Raw genomic sequence first — 27,517 nt, 5'->3', positions numbered from 1 at the left:
GTTATTTGCTTGTTCGCAGGTGAACAACGAGGTGGAACAGCCCAGCGTCCCCACTGTGAAACACCAGACTCATTACGATACCCAAACAATCAATCAATAAATACATTTGTTAAAATACCACATGTGTTTTATTTAACCCGTGTTCTAATATATGCAAATCTGTGCTTCAATTAACCATTCTCGTCTAGTAATAATATTTACTACTAACTAGAGATCTAGTAACGGCAACCCTATTTAAACAACCACATACATTTTCATTCCCACTGATAATTACATATCAGCACAAGAACAACGGTCACTATCGTGTAAATCTTAACTGTAAAAATGTTATTCAGGTTTGGCCCATCCTGCATTGTTTTAACATCCTGTAATCTCCTATGGGTTAGATGAAGTCAAGCTAAATTACTCTGCATTAGATCAAAGGAAGTTTCTTCACAGTGAACATTTCAAAGTGAACTACTGTTATGAGTTTCATCCAAAGTGGTAGGTGGAGGGAAAGTAGTCTAATATCTTGTACGCCACACACATACACGCGACCTCAATGCCTTTATAGTCAACTTTCCGCTCCAGATACGTTAAGGAACTTCATCATCACAATTTTCTTGAAGATTTTGTCAAAACAAAAAGAAAGAAATGTCTTTGGGCATTTTCTAATCAGTCGTGTTTTTCATTCCACGTTCTGCATACACATCACTTTTCCTCTGTTCCTTTTTGTTCTTGCTGGCTCTGATATGACATTTCTTTTCACACTGAAAACTCAAGAGCCTCACAGAGAGACAAGCGTAGACCTAAAAAAAATGTGCAGACATCTGTCAAAGCATTGCCAGGTGCTTCTTAAAATCCAGCCAGTCAACAACAGAGCAGTCGGTGAAGTGCAGACAGATGCTTATGATCTTTATTCAGTCTCTTGTAGAACAGTCCTTAAAATACACTTAACTGTTTGGCACTGATCCAGCCCCTGCGGATGTTTATACTACAGTTAATAACAGTTAAATTAAGAATGTTATTCTCTTAATCGACCACTAAGCAATTTGTGAAGTGAATACACACTTCCCATTGTTGAAGTGTTTAAACTCATTGGTGAAAACTGCTATTTGTTGCAGTTCATATGTGTTTTGTGCTGTTTGTAGTCAGCTCACAAGTCAAGAATGGAAGATCATTACTATTAAACAAATCAGAGAGGATGAAACAATTCTCAGAAGTGATTAAGGAATAAACTTGAGACCAGCAACAGCAGAATACAAGGGTAAACTTTTCAGGAAATATCTCTTTGAAGATGGCCTTCTTTGACAGGTAAGTAAACAAAGTGTTCATTTTTAACTGTTTGGCTGTTTAGGAGCATGAGGAAGAACATTTGGTGAAATGGGAAAATACCTCTGACAACTCCAATCCACACATCAATGAGTATGGCAGTTAAGGAAAAATCATCTCCCTGTCACCTGATTAAAAAAACCTTGAAATCAATAAAACCTAACAAAACTTAATTAAGCCAAAGGGAGTCTTTACAAAGCCGAAAACGCATAGAGGCTACAATCAGTCGAGGAAGTGGTGATGGTGTTTTAAAAACACGTCCCAGTCCCAGTTGTAATTGCAAAAAATAGTAATAGTAAATCTGTACAGAATAACATCAGTATTTACTTTTTTTAAGAACTTAAGGACTAAAAATCTCAGAAATAAAATATGTTAAAAAAAAATACCCCTGGAAGTCTGTGATGTATTTCCCAACACCCATCTTTATTAAGTAAATAAACATACAGCAAAAATATATAACCATGCATCAGACAGACAAACGTTGACATTTAGACAGCTGGCCTGTTGTTCCTGGAACAGGGCTGGAGGTAGGACAGGACAGAACCGCTTCAGCCTCATCATTCGGGGGTCAAAACATTCAATAAATATAATCAACTGAAAGTGGATAAAAAAATAGCGTAATAACAGTAGTGTATGTAGCATCTATATCAATTTTTATACATTATGTCCTCAACAAAAACACCTTATATCCTTTCAAAGATCATATCTTTTCTACCCTTAAGATTCATATACACCATACCAAATAAGCATATGATTGGAGACTTATCACAGGTTTGATGCAGTTTCACCTTAATAAACATGACATGGTTAAAAAGAGGAAGAGATGCGGTTTTAAAATCTTTAAAACAGCCTTGAGCCAATTCCCAGATCTGCAGGAATGGGAGAGGTAGAAGCATGGCCTTCTGGAAAAAAAAATCCATCCATAACTACTTGAGGGCAAAGAAGAGTTCCCTTTATTTAGCTTATCCCTGTCGCCATTCCTCTCAGATCTATAGAGCTACACAGGCAGGAAAAATCCTTGAATTTCTATCCTGCCAAAGGGTGCACAAAAATTGGAGCATTTTAACTTTGACAACCTTACTGCAGAGTTTGTTTAACATAAGGCGGGGTCTGATTTAGCTTGTTTGATTCACCAACAGGACAGCATGTCTTTGCCACTTTCTATGTACTTATATATACACGCTTTGTCTATTTCACTGCTAAAAAAGCCTAATTGAGCATGCTGGTTTAAAAACACATTGACTGTACATTTTTGTCTTTAATCAGTCATTTTGTTATCTTTTTAGTAAACTTGAAGCGCATACAATTCAGAACTGCCAGCTTGCCTGGAGAATTTTGCCAATTTATCTTTTCTAAAAAGCACTAGAAGAAGCATCGATTTTGTCTTGGTTTGTAACAGTCATATAACTTGTGCCAACAGTTTGCGTCAGGGTAGAAATTTGGTTGGGGGGCGCCTGGGCAGCCTAATAGTTAGGGTGCATACTACATTACTGCAACATTCAACAAGGGACCTTTGTACATGTCATACCCCATCTCCACATGTTTCCTGTCTTTCTTGGCTGGCAAATTAAGCCAAAAAAGCCAAAAAGACTCTTTAAAAAAAAAAAAAAAAGCAAGAAAAAACTTGGCCAATAGTTATACTCTGTGTGCCGTTTTTTTAGACAGGGATTAAGCCTCATCTTTCACTAAAACAAATCATCAATGGACATATCCACTAAAAAGTTTCTTTCTACTTTAAAAAGTTTCATTCTACTATAAGAACAGACTTAATCCTTCTCCAAGAAACCGGCCCTGTGTGTTACTTCAAACAGGAAAAACACAGTAACAGTAGTGTTTATGTAGAGTAACAATACAGCAGATATACAGTATGTACACAGTTGTTAGATGCTGTAAAGGAGACCATTCTGTCCACTGAACAGAATTAAGGCAATTTCACAAGTGTCCTGGTATGAGGGCGACTACTGTGCAGTACAGCCTCAGATTTCATGATCTCATTTTGATACAAAAATATTATATATTATATATAATTCCATCTCAGTAATGTTAAAAATCTTGCAGCTCATATCTGAATCCTCACGGTATTATTATATATTATTAGTGTTTAATTTAAACATTTCAAGACTAAAGCCTACAATTTGTACAAATCATCACATCTGGTATATATTTTTTAGGCTATTTTGATACTATTATTTCAGTAAACCAATTCAGTGATATTTAAGTTTCTAATTAAAAATGTTGAAAACTCGCTATGAATATTACATGGAAATGTAAATAAAATACATTTTTTAAATATCTGTTATGCATCAAAATGTTAATAAAACATCCCATTTAGTAACTGGTGCTTACAGATAATGTCCCTATGAGAAACAAATTTGCTGGAAATGTGTTTTTCCATCTGATTTGTATGCATTGTACAGCAAGCATTTTGTTTAGGGGAAAATAGAAAATGGATAAATCTTTTTTTTACTGCTTGCATTCATCAGGGTCCACAATACATAATGAATAACCTTCCCTCTCCCAAACATGAGTAATTAAGTCATCCCATTATACACGCTTTAGTCCATTATCTATACTGTATATATTAGAACAGGAATGAATGGTCTTTTGCTGGTTTTACTAACAGTACTTAACACCAAAGACAGCACAGTAAGTTCATGGTCTGTGTTGTGTTTCTTGGTTTCATCCCAGTGGCTCTAATTATCATCATTATCATTTGAATGAAAGCATACTGAATAGCTGGTCTCAGGTAGCTACACCGTATCATGACATACAATAGAAAAAAGTGTTGCAGACTGCATGAAACGTGCCTTGGCTAAGATACATAAAACAACAACATCTTAATACCCTTATCACACCAAGTATGTGTTTGCTGCAGGGAACGTTTGAGACATACAGTACAGTACAGTAAATTAGGAATCATCATCATCATGCATAAAATGAAATGCTCTTTTTCTCCGCTCAGTTCAGCAGTGTACCGTATAGTTGTGCCTTGGTCAAACTGTCCTTCCTCGTCAGCCCTGTGCTGCCAAATTTTTGGTATCTTGGGGAGGTCTTCTTTGGGAGTGCGGGGCCGACACTGAGAGCAGAACTGGAACTTGGGCGAGGCCGCACGCTCGGCCTGGGGCTGGGGTAGTGCTGAAGACTTGAGGCTTCTAGGGAGCTTTGGTGTAAGGACTCAGCCGAGCTGTCTGCACTCAGATTGACGTAGTCCTTCTTGGCACTGCTTGCTGCCGTCGCTCCCCCACTGCTCTCCTTCTCCTTAGAGCTCCCTGAGAGGAACAGACTGCACTCAGAGTCCTGACTGTCCTCCTTGGCTCTGTACAACACAGAGGTTTTCTCCTGTTTGCGATGCTCCACTGGTGGATGACTGGGACTGCGGCTGGGCGAAGGGGGACCCACAGCGAAACACTGGTCCAGCACCCGGCTGTGGAAGACGTCGTCTCCTTCTTGGAAGCTGCTGTAGATAGACCCCTTGGCCTTACCAGAGGGGCCCATGGCAAAGTGGCGCTCCGAGAAACTGTACGGAGAGACCCGCCCTGTGACGTTACGATAGGAAGATGAGAACGTGTTGATGTCTTCCACACTGAGCTGTCTCCAGCGGTTGCTCAAGTCGTCCTCAGTGACCTGGATGTCACTTCTGCTGTCCAGAGCTCCGCCGTGTGCCTGGCCTAACCCAGTTGTGGACCCCATGCTGTGAGAGGAGGCCAGGCGAGGGGTGCTGGAGTGGTATGGTTCACTGAAGCATGAAGCCGTCCGTGTGTATGCTGGTGAGTTGCCCTTTTGCGGGCTCCTGGGTGTCACCATGTGCTGGATGCTGTGGGACTTGGGGAAGCTTGGGCTGTCTTTATCATAAGAGGACATGCTTTTACGTTCATAGTCCCCACTGCCACCATCTTGCCAGTTCATATAGAGACCCTGATGGGAAGAGGATAAGGTGCTGCTGGCAGTGGGCCCACACCCACCACTAACTCCACCCTTCTCATCCGATGCAAGGCTGAAGCTAGAGTAGGAACTGGAGGCAGGGAGGCTGCCAGTACCAAAGTCATCATGGTGGTGGAAGGAGGATGGGGGCTCATGGTGGGAGAAACTTCCAGAGTGGTAGGCCTCCTCGTCTGGGTTGCTGTCAGTGGAGTTTTGGGCATGAAGCTGAAGCAGCCCGGTGCCATGAAGGTCGATGCTCTGCCTGCGCTCTGTGTCTTGCCAGCGTTCGGGGCAGTAGAGGGCCGTGTCGCTGCAATATAAGTCAGAGGTCTTATATGCGATGCGGCGGTTCAGGTGATCAGTGCTTCCTGTTCCCGTTAGAAAGTCTCCATCCTGTGGCAGCGGGCTGGGTGAGCGTGTCACAGGGCAACTGCTTCCTGGTTCGGGCTTTTCCAGGACCTTGGCAATTATGGATGTGGGCACAGCGTCAGAGTAATTGGAATGGCACATTGCCATGGTGGCTCCACTGCCCCGATTATGTTTCTCCATGTGGGAACTGATGCGTTCCTGGAAATCCAGCGGCAGCTGACACACAGAGAGACAAAAGAAAGCTTGATTAAGATTGGATATTAAAACAAATATCTAAACAGATGTTTATTGGGACAGCTGCTGTTTTTCAGATTAAGCTGAATACAATGAAGAATGAAAAAATGTAGAATTCCTTAAAAGTCTTCTCTTAATTATTTCTAATACCAACTTCAATCTTTTTCTCAAACATATTCTGTTTTTTTTGTGTGTTTCTGCACCAAAAGTGTTTTTTGTGCTGCTCCTCAAGGACTTTAATCTATAGCTCTGGTTTAGAAAGTAATTCATTCTTGCAAAGCACACACAGTCCAGACCAGTACATGTATCTCAGGGGAATTGCGCAACTTGGCCTCTCTAATGAACTCGTCAGAAAATTGCTGAACACAACATTTATTTATTTATTTATTTGTCTGCTTTGTTCCCAACACAGTCATATGTTCCTTTTTCTATTTTTTCTGTTAAACTAAGATTTATCATTACGTAAAGATGAACAAACATACAGTAGATATTGATATTAATAATTCAGTTTATTGCTCACATGTCTATATTTTACTTATATTTCTTGGACATAACACAAACAAGCATTCTCTGCCCTGCTCTCCTGTCTGTTTCTCAGTCTCTCTCTTTTCCTCTCTTGCTGTCTCTCTCACTCACACGGACAGACATATAATCTGTTTGATTGGCTCATGTTTGAGAAAACTGTTCCCATCAATTACAGACTGGTTCTTTGTGCCTATTAAAGCTGGTCAGGGTCAGTAGAAACTGTTCCTACCACACTGAGCTCTCTCTCTTCTTCTCCACTTCTTTATCCTTTCATCTTTCTCCTCTTGCTCCACTGCCTTCTCAACCAAAAAGCCTTCATTCCCTCTCTCTCTTTCTCTCTCTCTCTGTCTTTTTCTCAATGTCTCTTTCTTCTGTCTACCATCAAACACACATCAGTTCCACAGGGAACGGCTTAGATTCAAATTAAACCAGTGCTCTGGGTCTCCAGCTGGGAATAGAAAAAAAGATAAAATACTGACTTAGCTTTGTTAAGAAATAGAAGCTCGCCTCGGCATAAAATAACCTGCATCTTTTAAGTCAGGGCTATTTTTAGCAGCCACTGCCTCTCCCAGAGGGAATAGAGATGGAAAGTAGGTGAGGCTGTAGGGGGAACACAAGATAATATACAGTGTGTGTTCCAAGTAAGCTAGCTCAGCATTAGCTGCTATCTGAGGCAAATCTTAATTAACAGTGACACAGTTCTGTAGTTTTAATCCACGTGATGGCATACAAATCGACAGGTCTTGTTCCATTTGTTGAAATAAGTGGTTTTAATGGCTTACGATGGGGCTGACACTCATTTTTTTAGGCCTTCTAGCAATCCTCTGCCTCACTTTGTAAGTTATCAGTTCAGAATATTTGCCAATCATTAAACTCAACATTTAGAAGAGCTTTTTACTTGTTTTCACACATTTTATAACTTTTTTTGAATTTAAAGTGATACTATTTAACTTTTAAAAGAAGAAAAAACATTCTTCCTCTTATAAACTAATGTTAGCAAACTTAAGAAAAATATTGTATGATGGACATCACTGAGTCAGTTTGCTGACTTCATGACTATTCTCTTCTTGTGCTAGCATTACGCTACGTTTTCAACGTTTACCATCATCCCACAATCGTCATTTGTGGCCACAGTGGCTGCTGTTTAGCAGAAGTTACACTTTAAGCTAGTTCAGTCTACCTCTATTCCTTGGCCTCATATCCATCACTGTATTTATTTGGATAAAATCTGACTAAAGAGAAAATCAGAAAATATCTGTTAAGAGTCACATTCATAGTTGTGCTATTTATTTAATCATTGATGATAAATAATGAACATTTAATTATTTAAATGGTCAAATGTGTCTCTGCACGGTTGGAGCGTATAACTTTTGTTTTTTTTTTGTGAATCAAGTGTCGTCTCAGGGTTTCATTCATTCATTATGCACAGCGATACAGACAGATGGCTCTTCAGACAGCAGACCTTCATCAGTCTGACTGAAGAGGCAACCTAGTGTCACATCAAAATGTTTAATAGCTATGTTAGTCCACAGCGCAAAACATATTAATTTCACAATAATGGCTCTAAAATTGTAAGATGCCTATGATTTTTTTGGTCTCTTCTTTTCTATTGGTCTGTGTCCACATCATGTGACTCAAGTTTCTGTCTGCAAAAGCAAACAAAATAATGGCTGACATTCATTTTATTCTCAGTGGAAAATGCAATATTTTAAGACGGTTTCGGCATTAATTGGTTTCAGCGTCCATAGCAGTGTCTATAGCAACCACCACAGCAATGATTGAAAATCTGAAAAAATCTTCATAATAACTGACAAACTAAATCATATATATTCACTGAATGAAAATTATGAAAATTAATGCACATTTCTCACTAGAAATGTAATCAAAATACATTTTAATGCTGAAACTATCTGAAAATATTGCATTTTTCACTGAGAATAAAAGGAATGGCAGCCATTTTTTGTTGTTTTTTTTGCAAACAGAAACTTCACGTCATGTGGAAACAGACCAATAAAATAGAATAGACCAAAAAAAAAGGCATCTTACAATATTAGAGCCATGTGAAACTGCTATGTTTTGCACTGTGGACCAACGTAGCCATTAAACATTTTGATGTGAGACTGGGCTGGAAGAGGCCATGAGCACTGACTCTGTCTTATAGTGAAAACCCACTCACCAAGGCTTCTAATGGGACACAACAGCAGAAACCTCTCTCCATCACAGGAATGATATATGCATAATTTCCACCACATTAGCAAACTAATTATAAACAGCACAAGTTCTATGATGAATATGAGTGAGTTTTAGCCCTCAAGCTCAGTAACACTGATGCATGGAGGATTTTTATATTGTTCCTTTAAAAAAAGGGAAGGGGTGAGAAAATGTTTGTATTCCCCAAAGTAAGTTAACGTACAGGCACTGATATTTACATCTAGCCCTGGTTCTTTATTAATTAATTCATTTTTTGGCCTAAAAAGTAGTCACATATAAGCAGATCAAGTCTAAATATATTAGAAACAGCCTGTGAAATACCTTCCATGAAAGATCTACGCTTTTAATTGTAGAATGTAAACCCTCCTGAGGTTGAATCCCCAAATTCCAAGAGAAAATACAGCAGACATGACCTGAGTGTCCTTAATGATAGCTGAAGCAATGATCAAACCGCTTAATTTTCATCTATTTCAGCGATTATGGAGGAAGTAAAACACTAATAACTCTATCTAAACTTACAGTATTAAAAAAAAAAGTAACATCTTTTCAATTAAAGTATTTTCCACTTAAATTGTTTTAAATTGATTTAAAGTCAGCAAACATTTTTTTGTTGCAGCACACATTTGAATTGACTCATTGATGCAGTTGTAGCAGCAGTGTTGAGGAGCTCACCTCAGACATCTTGTGTGCTCTGTAGTGAGACTTGGAGCACTGCAGCAGCTGGGCTGCCAGGTTGCAGTCTTTCCTGTACAGATCCTGTAAAAGACAGAAAGATTATCCATCATTAAATTCATGCTTTGAAATCTCGTTCGTTTTTGCAGCCTGATGGTTCCTGCAAGCCTCTGACCAGTAGGTGTTGTGAGTTCAAACACCCTCTGGGAAAAATCTGTAATGCTTTAGATTACAGCCTTCTATTGTGGTTTAATTATTTTGTAATTATGGGGGACTTGGGGCGGAAATAATAGCAGGATACAGTGATGTAATGTTACCGTGGAACAATAGCAACAATATGTCTAAAAATAAAAGATATCAATTTACTATTTATGGAGCAATTATAAATTAATTATGGGTCATTGGGAAACAAAACAAGAAGCCGGGCATTACTGTGGCAACCATCTTTTAATTATAAGAAATTTCAAAATGAATGTATATCATGAAAAGTATAATGAATAAATATTCTGCTGGAAAAGTGGGTTAAATAGCCTACTGGATAACACAATTCATTGATTTAGTGGCCCGTCAAATAGAACGGAACAAATTCATCAATTAAAACTGGTAGAGTTTAATTAGTATTTTTCACCTGGGCTATATTTTTTCACTAGGATGACATCAGGGGTTTGCAGGATCTTAATAACTCCACTGAACTTTGTCATTGGTAATATATCTTCTATCTGCCTGGTACAGTTTGTGAGTTGTCTGAAACAGTAAGTTCACTTATCTGCACCTTCCAGCCAAGGAAACCAGTGCAGTATTATTTATCTCTTTCTCTGTGCTTTCTCTCTTTAATGGATGGTTTTTAGATTTTTACTTAAATCTCAGACCAGAGTGAGGGCTACTGGCGCAGCAGATGCTCAGTTATTCCGTGTTGTTTTTTCTGTGTGTCTGTGCATTCATGTGTTTATGTGGGTGGGAAGCCGGTCTTTCTTTTCTTCTCCCCCCTCTGTGAAATCCGTCCACTTATAAAGGTCAGTGGTTGCTGCTCTGTAGCCTCCCTGTGCCTCTATAACGCCACAGCCCTGACAATACTACCCATAACATCAAAGCTTTCTCTTTGACAGTTCTGACTCCCACACCAGTTAACAGTGACTGCTTTTTGAATCGTTTTATTTCTTCTCATTTTGTCGCCAGGGGACATTCGGGTGCTCCCTGTAGTTTTTGTGGACGGTTCAAAAAGATCTCTGAGACCTCGGTGATGTCTTAGTTAACATGAGTTGTGTGGTGGGGAATGTCAGCCTGCAGCTTTTTGGTTCTAGCTGGTGGCGAGCCAGCATTTGTGAGGTCTCACGATGAGGTCATGTCATGCTGTATACATTTTAAATGAGGGCAAAATCTCAAGAGATGCAATGTGGCTTTTCTGTCTCATCCTCTGAATATGTGAATAGATGTAATACATTTTATTCAATATTGTGTATTTGTTTTTCCTGTCAGATCTAAGGCATGTTATTTTCTTTATCCCATGTTATAAGCAGTAAATTCAAAGCTTGAATGTCTGCCTTGCTGCTGGCTCTGATGGGACAAATTCTCCTCCCACTCAAAATGAACCTTGACACCAATCAGCCTGGCCGAATCCGGAGGGATTCAAAATACTCTATAGCTCAGGAGTGCTAAAAAACTGCCATAGACCAAAGAGTGAAAATCTAACCTGACCTGGAGCCCCTAGTAGATATACCAGTAAAATCACTTCAAAGAAAGAGAGGCACCAAATTGCCACATGCTCCTGTGCTCAGATCCACGCAGCCTCAGCTCCAACTTCTGGCAGCCCTGAGGATACCCATTGATTTCAGTATAATCACTATAAAACACCCAGTGGCTTAGAGTTAATTCCTCTATCTGCTGTGGCTCCTTGAAGCACAAATATCCCGGATGTTGCAGAAATACAGTAGATATGAGACTTTTAGCGAGAATGGGTCTACAGAAGAGGCTGCCAAAGTGACAGAAAAAGTGAGAAAGTGTTTCCATAAGGAGAAAACAGCTTTTTCTGAAGAGTATTCGTTTCGGTCTCCCAAGACAGCCATTGAATCTGTGCTAACAAAGTTGGATTACTGACCAGGCAAGGAAGGAAACCGCCCCAGATCTCTGTGGCCCTGAATACCCACGCTACTGTTTAATTTGTGGGTCTAGAAATAAAAAATAATTTGAGCATGTCCTCAAATCACAGAAAATGTTCAGATACTGTCAAATGAGTTGCAATAGCCTTGCTTTAGGTACATGAACAGTGCTGCTGGGATGTCAGTGGGAGCTCATAGTACAGAATGTGGCCCTGATTACTCACGTTGTCCTCTCTGAGTTTATTGATGGTGATCTTCGCCTCCATTAGGTGGTTGTTGAGGACGATGATCTCCCGGCTGAGGGCTCTCTTTTCCTCTTCATGGTGCTGGGACTGCAGTGCAGGACAATGAATCGACAAGGGAGAAGAGGAGACATGGTGGAGGTAGACAGAATAGATAATAAGAAAAAAGGACAGGGGGTACAGGGTGAGAGGAAAGAGTTGAGATAAAAAGAGAAAGATGAGTGAGCCAAAGTTGGAGGAGCAACAGAGGAAAAATAAGATGATAGAAGAGGGGAAGAAAAATGAGAGGAAGAGAGCCGTAAGTCACTATCAGTCTGAAAACCCTGTGCCAGCAGCAGGTCTTAATTAAAAGAAGATTACACTTGCCAGAACTCATATCATATCAATTACTCTGGGAGAAAGAAAAAGAAAAATAGATGGGGAGAGAAAGAGGAAAGAGAAAAATAAAGAGGGAGAGAGAGAGAAAGACAAATGAAACGCTCGTTCCATTTTCAGTTATTACTGTTAAAGTAATGCAAAATGACTGCTGGAGTGACACTAGGCTAGGCAGTGACAGCCCCACTGACAGTGGAGCCTAATGATGGTGATGGTGCTGCTGGTTGAATGGTGGCTCTGTCTGCCCAGCTCTTTTATCTTGACAGCTATTGGCCAGATTGTCCTGCAATTTGGCACAGCGGTCATGGTGCCCTAAGGATGTTCCCTAATGATTTTACTTGACCCTGGCCAAAACAAGAAACATCAAAATCTAACCGAGCATATAGGAGTGTAATTTTCAGAGCACATTCCTGCTCTCTAATTGAGCAGTAGAGGAACCCTTTCCACTTTGGACACATTATGAGTTTCACTACAGTGTGCTGGTGGTCTAAGATGGGAGACTCTTGACGGACAACCACGACTTGCAAGGAGAGATCACATGACCAACATGGATAGCTGAGCTAGCACTTCTGCTTGCGAGCTAATCTTCTAGATTGTTTACTACTGACTGAACACTGCGTGAGCCGATATGTTATGTCAAGTCTTGAGTTTGTTGGTTGTTCTGATCCCATCTTCATATTGTGAGGTGTAATTACCATTGCAGCCTCTAGGGGCCAGTAGGGGGTCTTATTGGAAGAACTGAAATTGTGATTTTCTCGTACTCTCTCTCTGTCACACACAAACAAACACACACACACACTGGTAATTGTGAAACCTGCCACACAGCACCAGCTAACAAATGATGCTGCTCTGAGCACTCGCTTAGCCTCCCACCCCTCTCTCTTCTAATCTCTCAATGGCAGTGATTGTTTTGAAATACAGGGGTGCAGAGCCAATCTAATAGGTGGCAATTAATGTCAGTTTAAGCAATAGGCCAGCATTGATATTCAAATCCAATCCTGTTAGGGTCTTATTAATCAGTTGTCAAGACATGTAGCTCTTGCACTCTTTCTTCAGCTCATTACTCTGGATTTCTATTCATATTTTTTTGATTCTGACTGTGCGGATGACTACATTAGCGCATTTTAAACCTCAAATCTGTTATTGCTCCCTGTTTGGTCTGTGTTAACGTGATTATTTATTGAATGAAAGACATTTTCTTTCTCAGCAGTTGATATGTGTGTAACGTATAATTGCATCTACTGCTGTTTCTGTCCAATATTCACTCTCCTTTTAGCTCTGTTTTGCTCTCCACTAACTCTAGAGGGAAACATCTTGCTCTTTAGCTGCTACTGTAAATGCTCCACTATATTCACCAGCTAGCCGCTAACTTTGTCTCTGTGCCATTTGGTGCTAGACAGGTAGCGTACATTTGGTTTGTCAGAGCTTTCTCGCTGAAAACAGCTGCCTGCTGTGTCCGAGAACAACATTGATTAGAGTGGTGGCAGTGAATCGAAACAGAAAAAAGTTGCGGGCCATAAGACAAAAACAATAAGCTAAAAGATGCTAAATAGATTCATAGAACTGAGGGGAATTGCAGTTGGCTGATAATTTTCTGTGGTTTTGTCACTTGAGTGACACCTTTCACATCAGACTCAGTGATTTAAGAGGTTTTGAATATAAAAATATTTACTTGTGCAGCTTTAATATTAGCAAAAAGCACAATACTGTCCGTTTCCTTCATTATTTCAGTCTAAAAGTATCCAACAGGTTTAACTCTAATTCATGATTCTTCTTTCTGCCAAAATTTCTCTTGTGATAAATATGTTTCAAACCAAGAGTGATGTGTGATGTACTGCCAACTAGAATGACCCTGTATGTGGTAAAAAGCTGTGAAAACAGTGTTGTACAGTTTCAAAAATAATCCGGCACTTTGAAGGCAGAAGTACTCACTTTTTCCTCACGATAGCTGCTGACTTTGATAACATTCATATACCCACTAATCTCTTGATCTTCTAACACACTGATGCTCCACTTGGACATGATTAGAAGTAAAATTGGAAACAGAGTGTACCTATAGATTAAAAATGTACAGGGAGCAATCTTAATAGGCTTGGTATGATGAACATGATCTTGTACTGTATTTTGGAGAAAGGGAGGAAGTGTGATTTTAATTATAGCGTTATGGCCAGCGGAGGAATGACAGCTGTGCACACTGATTTTTTGCTATCTCCTCCAGTCACACTGTGTTGGATACACAGGCTGTCACCAAGGCGTTCTTATCAGTTGGTGCTACACATATAAAGAGAGCAGCATCAAGGAAAATTAATATGCAAATTATATCTTAAGGAGATTGACCCAGTGGAGGAGGAGGGATATTGTTTCTCATCAAATGGCAACTAAGAAACTTGCTCCCTTCTTGTTTTTGCCTTTTGACAACTGATATATGCAAGTTTCTTCAAAGCAAAAAGGTTACCGTGACCTGTGAAGACACATTAAAATCAGCTAACAAAGGGTCCTCTCCTCTGTTCTGCAGGTATGGTTGTAATGGGGGAAAAAAAAAAAACTTGTAGAGCTTGTTTCAATTATTGATCAGGAGGATTTATTGAATTGAGTGCACAGTGTAAAAAATGTGAAATGTGTGCCAGCGTTTTCCAAGACACCCCAATTTGTTTCACGTATTCTGCTGGAGATTCTGCCTCTTCACTGGACAACAAATGAAGCCTAAATCTCATGAGACGCAATTACTGAAGACTGCGGTTCACTGAGGGAAGCAGAAAACTACACTCCAGTTACAACAAATTAGATTTTCTAACCTCATTAAAGAGGATTTTCAAATCAAGACACCAAAGATAACCACTATTCTGCACGAAGCAGATTCTAAACCTTGTGAATAACAGTTTTCAGAAACCAGGAGAATATTTCTAAAATCGACAATGGAGGCAAGAGAGATTCTCTGGAAGACCCAAACCGATTACTGTCCAGATCAACTTCTGGTGTGAAACCAATATTCACAGCTGGAAGTAAGCCTCAGTTTGTGCCTCATATGGGTGAGATATATTTGATTGATTGTTCTACAGTACCTTTCAGGCAGCCATTGGATTCAGTTCATGCCAGTGCATTATGAATATAAACTGGAAGAGATTGAACCTCGCTGGATATAGTTAATCCATCACATTCAACATTTACTCCACTTAATTAAGTTATTTATTTTGAGTAAAAGTTTTCTTCGACAACGCACTTATGCCTTGCAGAAGCCAAAAAGCATCACATTCACAAGCTATGCTGTGGGGACTAATTTCAGGCGCGAATTAAGTAGCATTTTGGTGCTTTAGTGAGTGTGGCATTGTCTCAATAAACTGCAGTCCCCATGTCCATTGTAATGAAGGAACATGTCGCCCAGTGTGGCTTCTTTATGTGTTTTTAATGCATTTTGGGCAACAGTGGAGCTCTACGGCACAGAGGAATAAGCCACAGTATGTCAGGCTTTGAATACACAAGCAATACTTGTCAGTAGGTTCAATTCATTGTTGGTTTTGGTCTTTTCCTATCACTAGACTTTAAAACATTACTGTATCTGTTCACAACAAACACAAATAATAGCTAACATAACTGATCAAGAGTGTATTAAAAGTTATGAAATAACCACAGATGATTTTTATCCCTGCATTGTCATAGCATATACTGAAATCTAATGAATGAAATAAATAAAATGTAATGTAAGAATCCAGTCTTTGGTAAATACACAGTAAACTATGCCATTTGTCAGCAACAGAATCTTTAACAAATCATTAAATTAGTTTGAATAGTTTTGCACAACTTCACTGGCCAGGCTGCTTTTCTGCTCTAGAAAGACAGAATCAGGAGTGAATAATTACGTGTATCGCATCACTATGATGACGCTGCTCTCTCATGTAAATTTGCACTTTTCATTTAAGAGTTATAATAAATGCCTGTAGTGTTAATGGCACTAATTATTGTACTGCACACAGGCCTTGATGCTGCTCACTGAAGAGCAGAGAGCAACACGTATAGAGATGTACATGCACACATTCACACGGACACAACAGCTCACACATGTCCCATATTCACCAGGCAATTATTCATCTAACACCTCTCACACTGGTAAACACAGATAAGAAAGACATTGTTTGCTATTTGGTCATTTGTTTGGGTATATAACTTCAAAAACAACAATACATGATCTCAGCCTCAGGTTTCTATGACTACTCTGTTCGCCGACCACACTGAATCAAGCCTGTTTATTACCTGAAACTTTCATATTACATTAACTTCTCTTCTATTCTGCCTACAGCACCAGCATATGTTTAATTTTTAAATGGTAAGATGTCCTTATTAAATAGATATCAGCTGCACAAACAATTACTGATGATATTGCCACGCATGATAAACTATGCAGCTAAAATGCATTGATCCTGAATCAAATCATATTGATCATATTAATGTTTTTTTTATAGAGGTTTGGCCAAGAATGAACCGTTCAGAGACCCCAGAGATTAGACCGAGCCTCTGTGCTTCATAAATAAACACATAAATAATTCTGATTGGTTCTGACAGGCAATAGATTAATAGATCTGGATACAAATATACTGTATACCAAGAACAAATATTTACTATACAGCCACTTGGGAGATGATGCAACTAGCGGTCATTTTTCATTATTGATTATTCTACTGATTAAACTTTCAATTGAGCAACTACTTATTTAGGCTGTAAATATGAAAAATAATGACAAAATGCCCATAACATGTCATTCAGAGTCCCCCCCCCCCTCCCCCGACCAACTAATCAAATAACCAAGCCTCAGTTCACAATAAAAAAAAGAAATTGAGAATCTGTCACTGGACTAAACTGCCAACTTTCCAGTTTACACCTCAGATTTAAGATTCAACACCCAGTGAAGGGCAAATGGGAGACATTTGTTGGATGTCCAACAGCGCAGGAGACCACGTGTCAGCATACGGAGTGATTGCAGGGACATATGTGTGTGTTTTAATACTTTATGCTATTATTTTATTGCTTCTTAGTGTTGCTTCTAGATCTCCAAAAGGACCTGTAATGTTTAATTTTATCTTCCAGTTTTTGATTACACATAACTCTGGACCATTTTTCATTAATGTTTATAAGTGATTCACAGCACAGCGGTGCTTTGTGGTGACACTTCCTAAGTGGACATTATTCTTATTAGGAGGGCAGTCATTGAGTAAGACCTTGATTTCCTGCCAGTTCCAGGACAGCATTTAGTTAGCTGACTCTTATGAGTATTAAGAAAAATAATTATTTTCAGCACCACAGACAGCTCCTTATACTGTATATAAATAACTCCTGCAATATAGACTATTATAGTATTACTCTGCATGTAGTTGTATTTCTAGTTTAAATTATGACTAGTGAATTACAGTGTGTGTTCTTTAGGAGCATCTTTAAAGTTTGATATGTTCAAAGGAACAGTCTGTATCGTGTATGTTTGGGTACAACAGACAAAAATCTTACCTGACTAACAATTGCATGCAAATATTTATTTTCTACTCACATTAGCACTGTCTCAGAAGAGGCTGAAAGATTAATTTGAACTCTTACTAAACAGTCTCACAGGCACCAAGCTATAACTAGTTCAACGCTGGCACTGCTATATCTAATTTTCAGCAAGGTGATTTTCTTTTAGGTAAAGACAGACAGTTCGTCTGTTTATCTAACTGCAGATCAAAACGTAGACAGTTCCCTCTTGATCCACATTGAGTACGACTACTCTAGTGTCATCTCAACGTGTATCTGTCAGTTCTTCCAGGTGTTGATCTTTTACGTTGCTCTTTGTAAAATAGTTTTATTTTTTGTTGCTTTTCAGTTGACCTTGCTAGTTCTTCTCAGAACTTTTAATTATGTGTCTGATTTGATTGGAGCTGCCTTTATCACCGCCTGCCTGCCTAGGCTGTCTTCTACAAAGGAACATATTTCCCCCTTGAAATGCCATTGCATGACATGACATCAAAAGAAATGGCAATCCCAATGAGGCCTGCCTCTAAAAAAAAAAATTAAAAAAAATCCCATACTGTCTCCTGCCATGAAGACCGATTAGCTACACTGAAGCTCTCTGCTAGACAGACAATCCCTTTGAAAAGCCAACAGTTTTCAAAATCATTTTCACATGACTAGAATACACTGAAGAGTGTGTACTGTATGTGCCTGTGTGAGAGGAGTGATCCATGATAGGAAGACATTTTGAGCTCTCCGTGTATTCATGGCATGACAAAGCAAGAAGGATTACATTGGAACTTCACAAATAATAGGCTGTAAATGCTCCAAGACCAATAACTGTCCCCTAAATGTACTGTATTTCACATTTTTTTTTCACAATTTTCACACCTCACTGGTCCACCACCATGCACAAGGTTAAAGGAAAATCCAACCAGCAAATCTTCATTATCTAGCACAAATCAAAACATAACTATTCACATTACTAACTTTAAAGGGTCAGTTCATCCAAATTACAAAAACATTTTCTCACTTGCTTCTAATTTATATCTGTCTCCAAGATTTTTTATTATCCCATTGCCTCCAACTCAATACAATGAAAGCTCAGAGATATATTAAACCTGGGCAAATACAACCAAAACTGTCTGCATGGCTTTACAAGAGGTAAGCAAGACTGGATTAAAACTAGGCAGCTGTCCAGGGGTCCCGAAAACCCCAGGTTCACTGTATATCAAATTATTTTGGTAATTTCATAAACCATTATCACTACAGTACAATGTCAACTACTGCATTCCCGCGTAATCTTATGGCCCTGGTTTGTAGAGGGTCCAGAGTCAAAATCTAGTTTTAAGGCTTTAATTATTTAAGTTTATATTGTGCTGACTTTGTGCATATTCCTAAACAAAGTTGTACGTTGTTGTAATCAGATTACCACAAAATAACTGACACACAGAAAACCTTGAGGCTGGGTAGTATTATTCCAGCGTAGGAGCACGGGTTAGTTTCTGGGCAAATAATGAAGCTGCCATGTGAAGCCAGCTGTGTGCACTTGCACTGTACTCAATGGATGATTGAAGGCGACTGGTTATAAACACAATGCACCAGGTGCAGTAAATGGGGATTGAAGGTGGGGTGTCAATAGGGGCCCAACCCCAAACTTTTGCCCTCAGGCCCTTTAAAAAGGTAATCCGGCCTTGAAGGTAATATGGGCGAACCAACCCTTTAAATACTAATTGAAGCATGATGTGAGATTGTGTCAACTGCTGTTTACAAGGTCAGGAATTAAGTTTGAAACTCAGCTTTTAAGCTAACATGAATGAGAAGTATTAAATATGATGATGGATGATGATCATGTGGTATGATCAAAACCTCCAGAACTGCTACTAATTGGACCTTGAGGTGAGACTGCTTTGTCAACAACCCTTTAACACTTTTACCTTTCCTGAATTTGAATGGACAAGGAAGTGAAATGCACCATGAGAATCAGTTGACTGCAAAAAGGCCTCTTTAGCTCAACGGGGGTCAATATTCTCACAACTGGCTGCTGGTTCACTAATAATTTCACACAGTCTTCTTCCATTAGAGTGTGTGCTGGGCAGACTAGCCCCATGGATCAAACTTCTGATGAGATTACGATCCACTTTAATCAAGATACTGTAAGTCATAAGGCTGGACCTCGCTGTAGTGCCAACTCATCTCGTGCACTGATTTTGCCCGATAAGTCCCAAAGTGGAGGCTGTGAGGGTAAAATGCTCAGGGAACCTCTCAACCTGATGTGATTGGACAGCTGCTGCTGAGGTGACCAGAACAGCAGTTAGCTATAATAGTTTTCTAACAGGGTTAAATGGCAGGTAAGACCAATTACTTTAGACATTGATTGCACTCCCTGTCTTTGATCATGTAATTGCTTTGAGAGAGATGAGAGTGGTTCTGCTGCTAAACAGGTGTGTTCAGATCGATTATAGTAGATTTCTCATTTCTTAGACAAAAGACAGAAAGAGCAAAGACAGTAAACGTCATCATCAGCGTTAAATCATCTGCTACTATGTGACCATAGTTTAACATTATGTCATTTATTATGATCACTGTATTTGAGGATCTGAAGCTTGTGTGTTTATTGATATTTTGTCTCTCTGCCTTTTGGCTTTAAACTCCAGTCTGGCACTTTTCCAGTAATATTCTCTTTCAACAGAGGCCAAGGCCTCTCAGCATGGCTCCAAACACTTAATGCATTCATTGATTTATATCTGAGCATGTGGGTGCAGATTACATTACATTACATCCATTAGCCAGACACTTTTGTCTAGAACAACTTACAATAAGATTTGGGATGTGATTGCCCACATGCTTTATGTGTATGCCTACTCAGTACATAGTTGCAAAGTGGGCAATTACGTTGAGTGTTCATTTTTTGTGTATACAATGTTAGGTGACTGGCAGTTGGACCACTCCTAAGGCTTACGTGGCAACTCGGTATCACACCAAAGTGTGTAATACACCTGCCGGTCCACAAGAGGATACCCTGTCAGTGTCATGTTTTGCCTTGCCTAGGTGTGAAAAGTATACATGTATGAAGATGCAGTACCAGCAGTGGGCAACGGTTTTATGGTGTGACAACACTATGGTTAAGGTCTGGTTAGGTTTAGGCACAAAAAACACTTGGTTAGGGTTGGGGAAAGATCATGGTTTGGGTTAAAATGATCACTTGAAACGTGGTGTGGGTTACAGTCACTACTTCCTTAAAGTTATGCATTGTTCATCATCATGGCAACAGTAAACACCACGACAACTGGAGTTACGTTTTTTAAAAAGCCCCGACACTCATGGTTGGAGATGGCAGGCTAACAGCGGTCTCCTGCAGTAAGGTCCAATAGATCCACTTTTTGCAGGTTAGGATATGGATATTCACTTTATATAGATATAATCTGAACTGCGCCACTTCACAGGCTCTTTGAAACATGCTTTGAAAGGCGTTATTTTATTCAGCATTCTGCAAAGAACTGCCCCTACTCTGCCTCTGATTGGCTCTGACCCTGATATTTTTACCCTAACCCCAACAAATCTAACCAATGAAGGCAATGAGTGTGGGTTAGAGTCGTGGGGGGAAAAAAAGCCTTTGACAGTAGTACATGTGTGTACTTTTCATGCCTAGGTGAGGCAAAATGTGACACTGACATGGTATTGTGTTTCGGCTTTGGCATGATACCGGGCAGTGCATGGACATGAGGCCTTCCTGGTTGAGTAATCAGTACAAAAAATGAGCACTGTGTTTGAAAATGCAACCCTGAACCCAGAAATTACATTCACACAGGACTTTGATGCTGGAGATTGAGGTTTGTGTCCTGAGTATCCCGTGTGGTTAGTCTTTGGCAACAAAAGTGACTGTTGACTTATTCAATACTCAACCAAGACCATGATCTTTCCCTAACCTTATTCAAGTGCTGTGAGCACCTAAACATAACTATAAAAAAGACATTTGTCATGCAGATATTGCAGAAGCAGTTATTGTAGGAAAACAAATGAAATACTTTGTATGAACATTTTGTGACTTTGTAAATGCATTCATTAAAAATGTTTCCTCGGGTTTGCAAAACATCTGGCCTGTATAATTTAAAAGTCTGTACAAGTAAAAAAGTGTGTAGAGACGGCAACTACAATTCCTATGGAGCATTTCAGTAAGAAACATTCAATCACCAAGCGTAAATTCTGGTGGATGTGCTGCTAATGGCGAGCTAAAGCTAAATATTGTAAACACCTGATAATACTGTACAATTGGGAGTTTAAATTTGTTCACTCTTAGACTGTTGGTCAATTCTTAATGAATTCAGCAACTATGGTGCAGTGTTTTGTTCCCAAGTGCAACAATTCTGAAATGGCTACAGCTCTGATTTTCACCTCTGATTGGCTTCCTCTTCATGCATGTAGCCATTTGCCCCAAACAAACTGAAAACACAATTTCTGAGAAACAAAGTTGAATAATTAAAAACAGATGGATATAACTTAGAATATTGTTACACTACCCAGGAGACTGCATGTTTCTACAGTTTCTAAAGTACAATAGAGAAAAATATTTCTGCAACTGGCAACTCTTTTGCATTTACTGCCATTTCTTTTCCAAGAATTCCTTTTCAAGCTACTTTTCAAAACCTACTTTTACCCTTTTTTGACTCCATTTTAACACTTCTTTTTTTCTATTGGATTTAACTGAAAAGATGTTCAGAGTACAAAGTGTAGAGCCGATGCAATAGTTACTGCCAAGACAACAACTTTTCCTTGGCTGTCTTTGTTCAACAACTGGGAAAAAGTAGAAAAGAGTTTCATACAAAAGCCAAGTGATGGTTTCCTAGTAACTACAGGACTTCATATTCTCGAATAAATGGTTCCAGGTTGAGCTTTGGGTCATAAGCTATTCAGCTCTGCGTATGTGTCTATGTGCACAAGTATGTGGTCGAGTTCACAAATCCCTGCCACATTCATACATCTTTTATGAGAGTCTTGCTGAGAACTCTATGCTACTTACAGACACGATTAGGATTCTGCACTCCTTGTTAATATCAATACAAACAACCTCAGCGGTCAGGAAATAAAAGCTGAGAGAGAGAAGCTGAAAATGTAGTTGCACAGTGGTGATGCCCAACCTAAAGATTGGAGAAGCTGGAAGGATGCCCACTTAAATCTATACTTACATTCTTTACATATATAAAAATAGAAATACCAGGAAAAGAATAATACCCACTTATTTATCAGCGTGTGAAAGTAAAAAAAGTGTGAAAGTAAAAAAAAACATTATGCAGAATTATATGACTGGATTATAATTATTGATGCTTTAATGTGTGAGTAGCATTTTAATGGTGTCTTTATCTGCAAAGTAACTATAACTTTCAGATGAATGCAGTAGAAGGAAAAGTACAATATGTCCCTCTAAAATGTAGTGGAGTACAGGTATAAAATAGCAAAAATGCAAATACTTAAGTACAGCTACTTCAAAATTGTACATTACTTGAGTAAATATACTTAGTTATTTCCCACCATTTTTTCTACTGTATAAGTACATCACTACTGAGAAAGATACTTAAATCAATTACAGCATATTTACAGCTGCCTATATTTACTTCACATTTTAATCTAATACTATTCAATGTTCTAGTGGGGTAATAGGGTACTATTACCCCACTAGAACACTGCACTCCCAGAATGCAGGCTTACTTGTGGTTCCTAGAGTAGAATGGGAGGCAGAGCCTTCAGCTATCAGGCCCCTCTCCTGTGGAACCATCTTCCAGTTTTTGTCTGGGGGGCAGACACCCTCTCTACATTTAAGAGTAGGTTTAAAACTTTACTTTTTGATAAAGCTTATAGTTAGGGCCAGCCCAGGTTCACCTTGGACCAGCCCCTAGTTATGCTGTTAAAGGTCTAGACTGCCTGGGGACTTCCCATGATGCACCAAGCTCCTCTCTCCCCTTCCCCCTCTCCATCTGTATGCATTCATGTACCAATAATGCATGTTACTAACTTGGCTTCTTCCCTGGAGTTTTTGTGCTTTAAAGCTTCCATGGGTCATGGTTAAGGACCCCGTGATGCTGTGGTCCTGCTTGACGCCTAAGCCTGCTATTATTATTATTAGTCATATTTGTAATATTATTGTTGTTATTGTTATGATTATTGTTCTGGGTCTCTCTCCCCTCTCCCCCTCCCTCTTTCAACCTCTCTCAACCCAACTGGTCAAGGCAGATGGCCGCCCACCTGGAGCCCGGTTCTGCTTGAGGTTTCTAGAGTCTAGACCTGCTCTATGTGAAAAGTGCCCTGAGATAACTTCTGCTGTGATTTTGCATCTTCTCATTACAAATCAAGATATGATTTTAGCTGCATTTGTGCTACATTTTCGTTTGAAACTGATGTGATAGTTTCAGCCATGTGAAGTTAAAAGTGCAGAGTGAAAACACTTCAGCATGAATCTCGTACCGTCCTGTGCATCTTGTCCTCCAAATCCTGGTTGATCCTCTGAAGAGCCGCATAGCTACTCTGGATCCTGAAAGAATAGAAAACAATTGCGTGCTGTTAAAAAAATCACAACATATGACATGACTAAAGAGTGTTTTACTGTTCATAAACCTCAATAAATGGCAGTAATCTCCACATAAATTCAGACAGAGAAATAAATAAATTAAACCATCAGGACCCTGACGGAGGCTCTCAGAGGGGATTTGTGGGGTATTTTAAGCACTGAGTCAGATTTGAAGATCACTCAGGATATAAATCTGCTGAGCTAATACACTGTAAAAAGGGTTGATGATATGTTTAAGCACTGCAGCAGGAGTTACTGAGAAAAAAAATATTATGTGATCATAAAAAAAGTTTAAGCCCTTAAATATTTTATGAAAAGAAATCAGTAAACATGCATAAGCAGAGCTGTAGCGATGACTCATTTTAAATGTGTCCTTCCTTTCTTGAAATTCCCCCTCTTGTTTTTGAGTTATATTTTCATCATCACTTCCTTCTCTCATCACTATTGTTCTTTGGTATACTTTCGGTGCATTAGTAAGCTTTGTGCTTCACCGTGCAGAATGATGTATGTGCAGAGTTTGACATTGGAAGGCTGTTCACATTCATCTGCTGAAAGCGGAAAGTTTCTCTGTGCTCACTGAAAATCTGATTTGAAGGGGTGTGGGCCTACGAGCATGATTTGTGAATTCACAGATAGTTTTGTCCAGTATTCAACTTACACAAGTGTGATGTGGAAACCTGAAGCCTCCAGTGCACAAACACTAAGATTGGACAATACAGTGAAGTAGGAAAATCTTTAAGATAATTAAACTTTTTTTTTTTATGGCAAAACCATATCAGACACAAATTATTATTCAAAGTGAAGTATTTTCATATACATCTTAAAACATGTCTGGAAGGGATGTTTAATGGAACAGGACCCAGACTTTCTGCTTGTTAACCTCCTGATGTTTTATCATGTCACCTCTCAGTTCAGAATCATTTTTCACATTAGCTCTGAGCCCTAAGAGAGTGCTGATAAACCAGCATTCATGGCTCCATTAACCAGACAGATATACGAAGTGGGCAGTGGAGACAAAGAGCAAAGACAAATCATGAAATAAAGACCTGAAAGAGATTTGAGGAGTGCAAATGAGAATGAAGGAGTGGCACCAGAGGAGAGTGGTTCACAGATTGATGGAGAGCAAACAACTGCGGTCAAATCTGCTATTATGAGTGGCTGCACTTAATGCTGTACCTCATTTGTGAGGAGCATAAAGAGGAGGGACTGTTGTTTCTTATATGAACCTGAACCTTCAGGCAGCGCTTCCTGTCTTCAACAAGCTTTACAAATCAAACAGATGGTTAAAATTAGGCTAATGGCGGCGGCTGGGCTCTGCCAATCATAAGAAAAAAGATGGGATTTGTGCACAGCCTGAGAGGATCAGACTCAAGGCGAAAAAGTCCCCTGAGCACACGCAAATGCCTCGTGCATGCTGTCCAAGTTTCCAAATTTCTGGCCAGAGATGAGTTTCAAGAAAGAGTTTCAAGTTTATTTGACTAGCATATTTATCATATTTTTTAATATCATTGCCACAGAGAACACTCTGTTCTGCCTGACCAGAGGGTTTGCACTATTTGTAGATAATCTCATTGCTCTGAGGTTATCATCACGCTGCTGAATTAAAACTCATAGCTAGAAGGCTAGTAGCTTCAGCTGTTACAAGGCTACAGCTTCTTGAAATAATAAATTAAGAGTTATTCCAAAGTTCTCAAAGATAGTGCCAAAACAATGTTGTTTTTAAAGAGCATATTGCCTAAAAGCATGAAGGAATACATTGCTGGCATGAGGCCATGATATAAGTGATTCACTTCATCCCATGCTGGTTGTGGTTTTGTTCTTGCTTACAGTAAAGTAAACAAGCAAAGGCTTGCATGCATTTTGTCAGACTTGTGAAATAACTGAAAGAACGATATTTTCACACACATCATTTTGTGACAGGTGTGTTGCATGGGAGCTGAATTTGAATAAAAGTGAATCCTGCTCACTTCTGGTATTTCTTACTGCTGTTTCAGTCTAAATTACCTTCATCAAGTATATAAAAAAGCATCACAAAAATTTCATATATACCTTTATGCTAAATAAATCATCAAATACCGTAGCACCATGGAAATAAGGTAAATCGGTGCATGCAACATCTTGAGGAAACAGAAATATCCATATGTTAATAAGGCATATTTTCATAGCCACGAAAGCTATATAGGGGGAAAAATATCAATATTCATCATCTTTCTTCAGCATATATAAAAGGGTCACTTCAAAAACATCTGCATAACATCCATTCCTATATGGATGAATGTTGTGCGTATGTTACATGAAATGATAACAACACTGCAGTCCTTTTGACAAGACTAATCAGACCAACCTGTCAAATAGTGTCTGAAAAATTGGGTGCATCCGCCAGTTTTTTGTAATCTTCTAAAACCGACAATCCAACAACCATGCCCATTTCCTCATTCCCATTTTCTCACCTTCGCACATTGCAATTGGCCGGGTGTGCGAAGTTGAGAAAATAAGCGGGACTCTAATTTCTCTCTCTCTATAATTTTTCACACTTTTGTTACATTTTGTGTGTACAAAAAAGTGCACAACTACCTTTTAGGAAGAGACTGCTATCCCTATAATCATGTTTGCCTTCAAACGTTGCTCAAATTAGTTTCTTTCCACTTCATCTTGCCTGACTTTGGTGGGTGTTCAAGCAGTAGGTTTCTTCCTGGTGGCTGGATGGAAACAGCACATGCATACACACAAAGACGACCAGCACACATACACACACCTGCGTAGTTTCTCTGTGAACTTCTCCAGTTCCTCCTGGGCCCGACGCAGCTCCGTCTCCAGGTACTGCCGAGTAGAGTCGAACTCTGTTTCCACCATCTCTAGTTTGTGGGTGGTGTAGGACAGGCGCTTGCGAAGGTCATCCTTGTGGTCATGGAAAGAGCTGAACGGGCAGCAGAGAGAGTTTAGAGAACAGGATTCGAAAAGACAACTCTGACTGTACTTGCTTCGCTGTCACAGTTTGTCAGATTCATAGAGCCAAGTAGAGTTGGAGAGAGAAAGCAGAGAGACAAGCAGACAAGGCAATAGAGTAAAAGTAGAGTGTGTATGTATTTGTGTGAGAGGGAGGAAGGGATGAAGTGTAGCTAGAGTGTAATTAAGTTTGGAGTGAGAGAGTTCCCAGGCAGGAGAAAGGCAGTGAGGCTGATGGGGAGGAGGAGATGGATGGAGGAGGAATACTAATCATTTCCCATTCACAGGGAGGGAGCAGGGCTGGGAAAGGCGCTCCCATTGGTGTAATTGTGAATTCCATTACACTGCCCCCCTATCGAATCTCTAAAAGAATAGGAAAGGATTTTTGCCCCCAGACACAGACCATGGGTGATTCATGGAAGAAGTGGTGAAAATATAAAATGGAAAGAGACAGAAAGAGAGTAAGAAAGAGCATGAGGGAGAGAGAGAGTGAGTGAAAGGCCAGAATAGCATTGTTTCAACATCACCATCAACAACATACCGGACAGGGAGTAATATTTGGTTTGTGTGGTTTGATACAG

At 39.5% G+C, this 27,517-nt stretch overlaps 1 protein-coding gene across 1 annotated transcript; it reads right to left on the bottom strand.

Annotated features, from left to right (window-relative positions):
• Positions 1-1,713: 1,713 nt before the first annotated feature.
• LOC122997765 (brain-enriched guanylate kinase-associated protein) lies at positions 1,714-27,066 on the bottom strand. The gene is made up of 5 exons (XM_044373963.1): positions 26,746-27,066; positions 23,888-23,954; positions 11,564-11,671; positions 9,244-9,327; positions 1,714-5,817 (listed from the first exon to the last, which is right to left on the bottom strand). The coding sequence occupies exons 1-5, from the start codon at positions 26,841-26,843 to the stop codon at positions 4,270-4,272; spliced, it is 1,905 nt and encodes a 634-aa protein (XP_044229898.1). The 5' UTR covers positions 26,844-27,066; the 3' UTR covers positions 1,714-4,269.
• Between the last annotated feature and the right edge of the window lie 451 nt (positions 27,067-27,517).

Source organism: Thunnus albacares, chromosome 15 (genome assembly GCF_914725855.1).
Source record: "Thunnus albacares chromosome 15, fThuAlb1.1, whole genome shotgun sequence".
Lineage (NCBI taxonomy): Eukaryota > Metazoa > Chordata > Actinopteri > Scombriformes > Scombridae > Thunnus > Thunnus albacares.
This window is presented reverse-complemented; position numbering and strand designations above follow the sequence as displayed.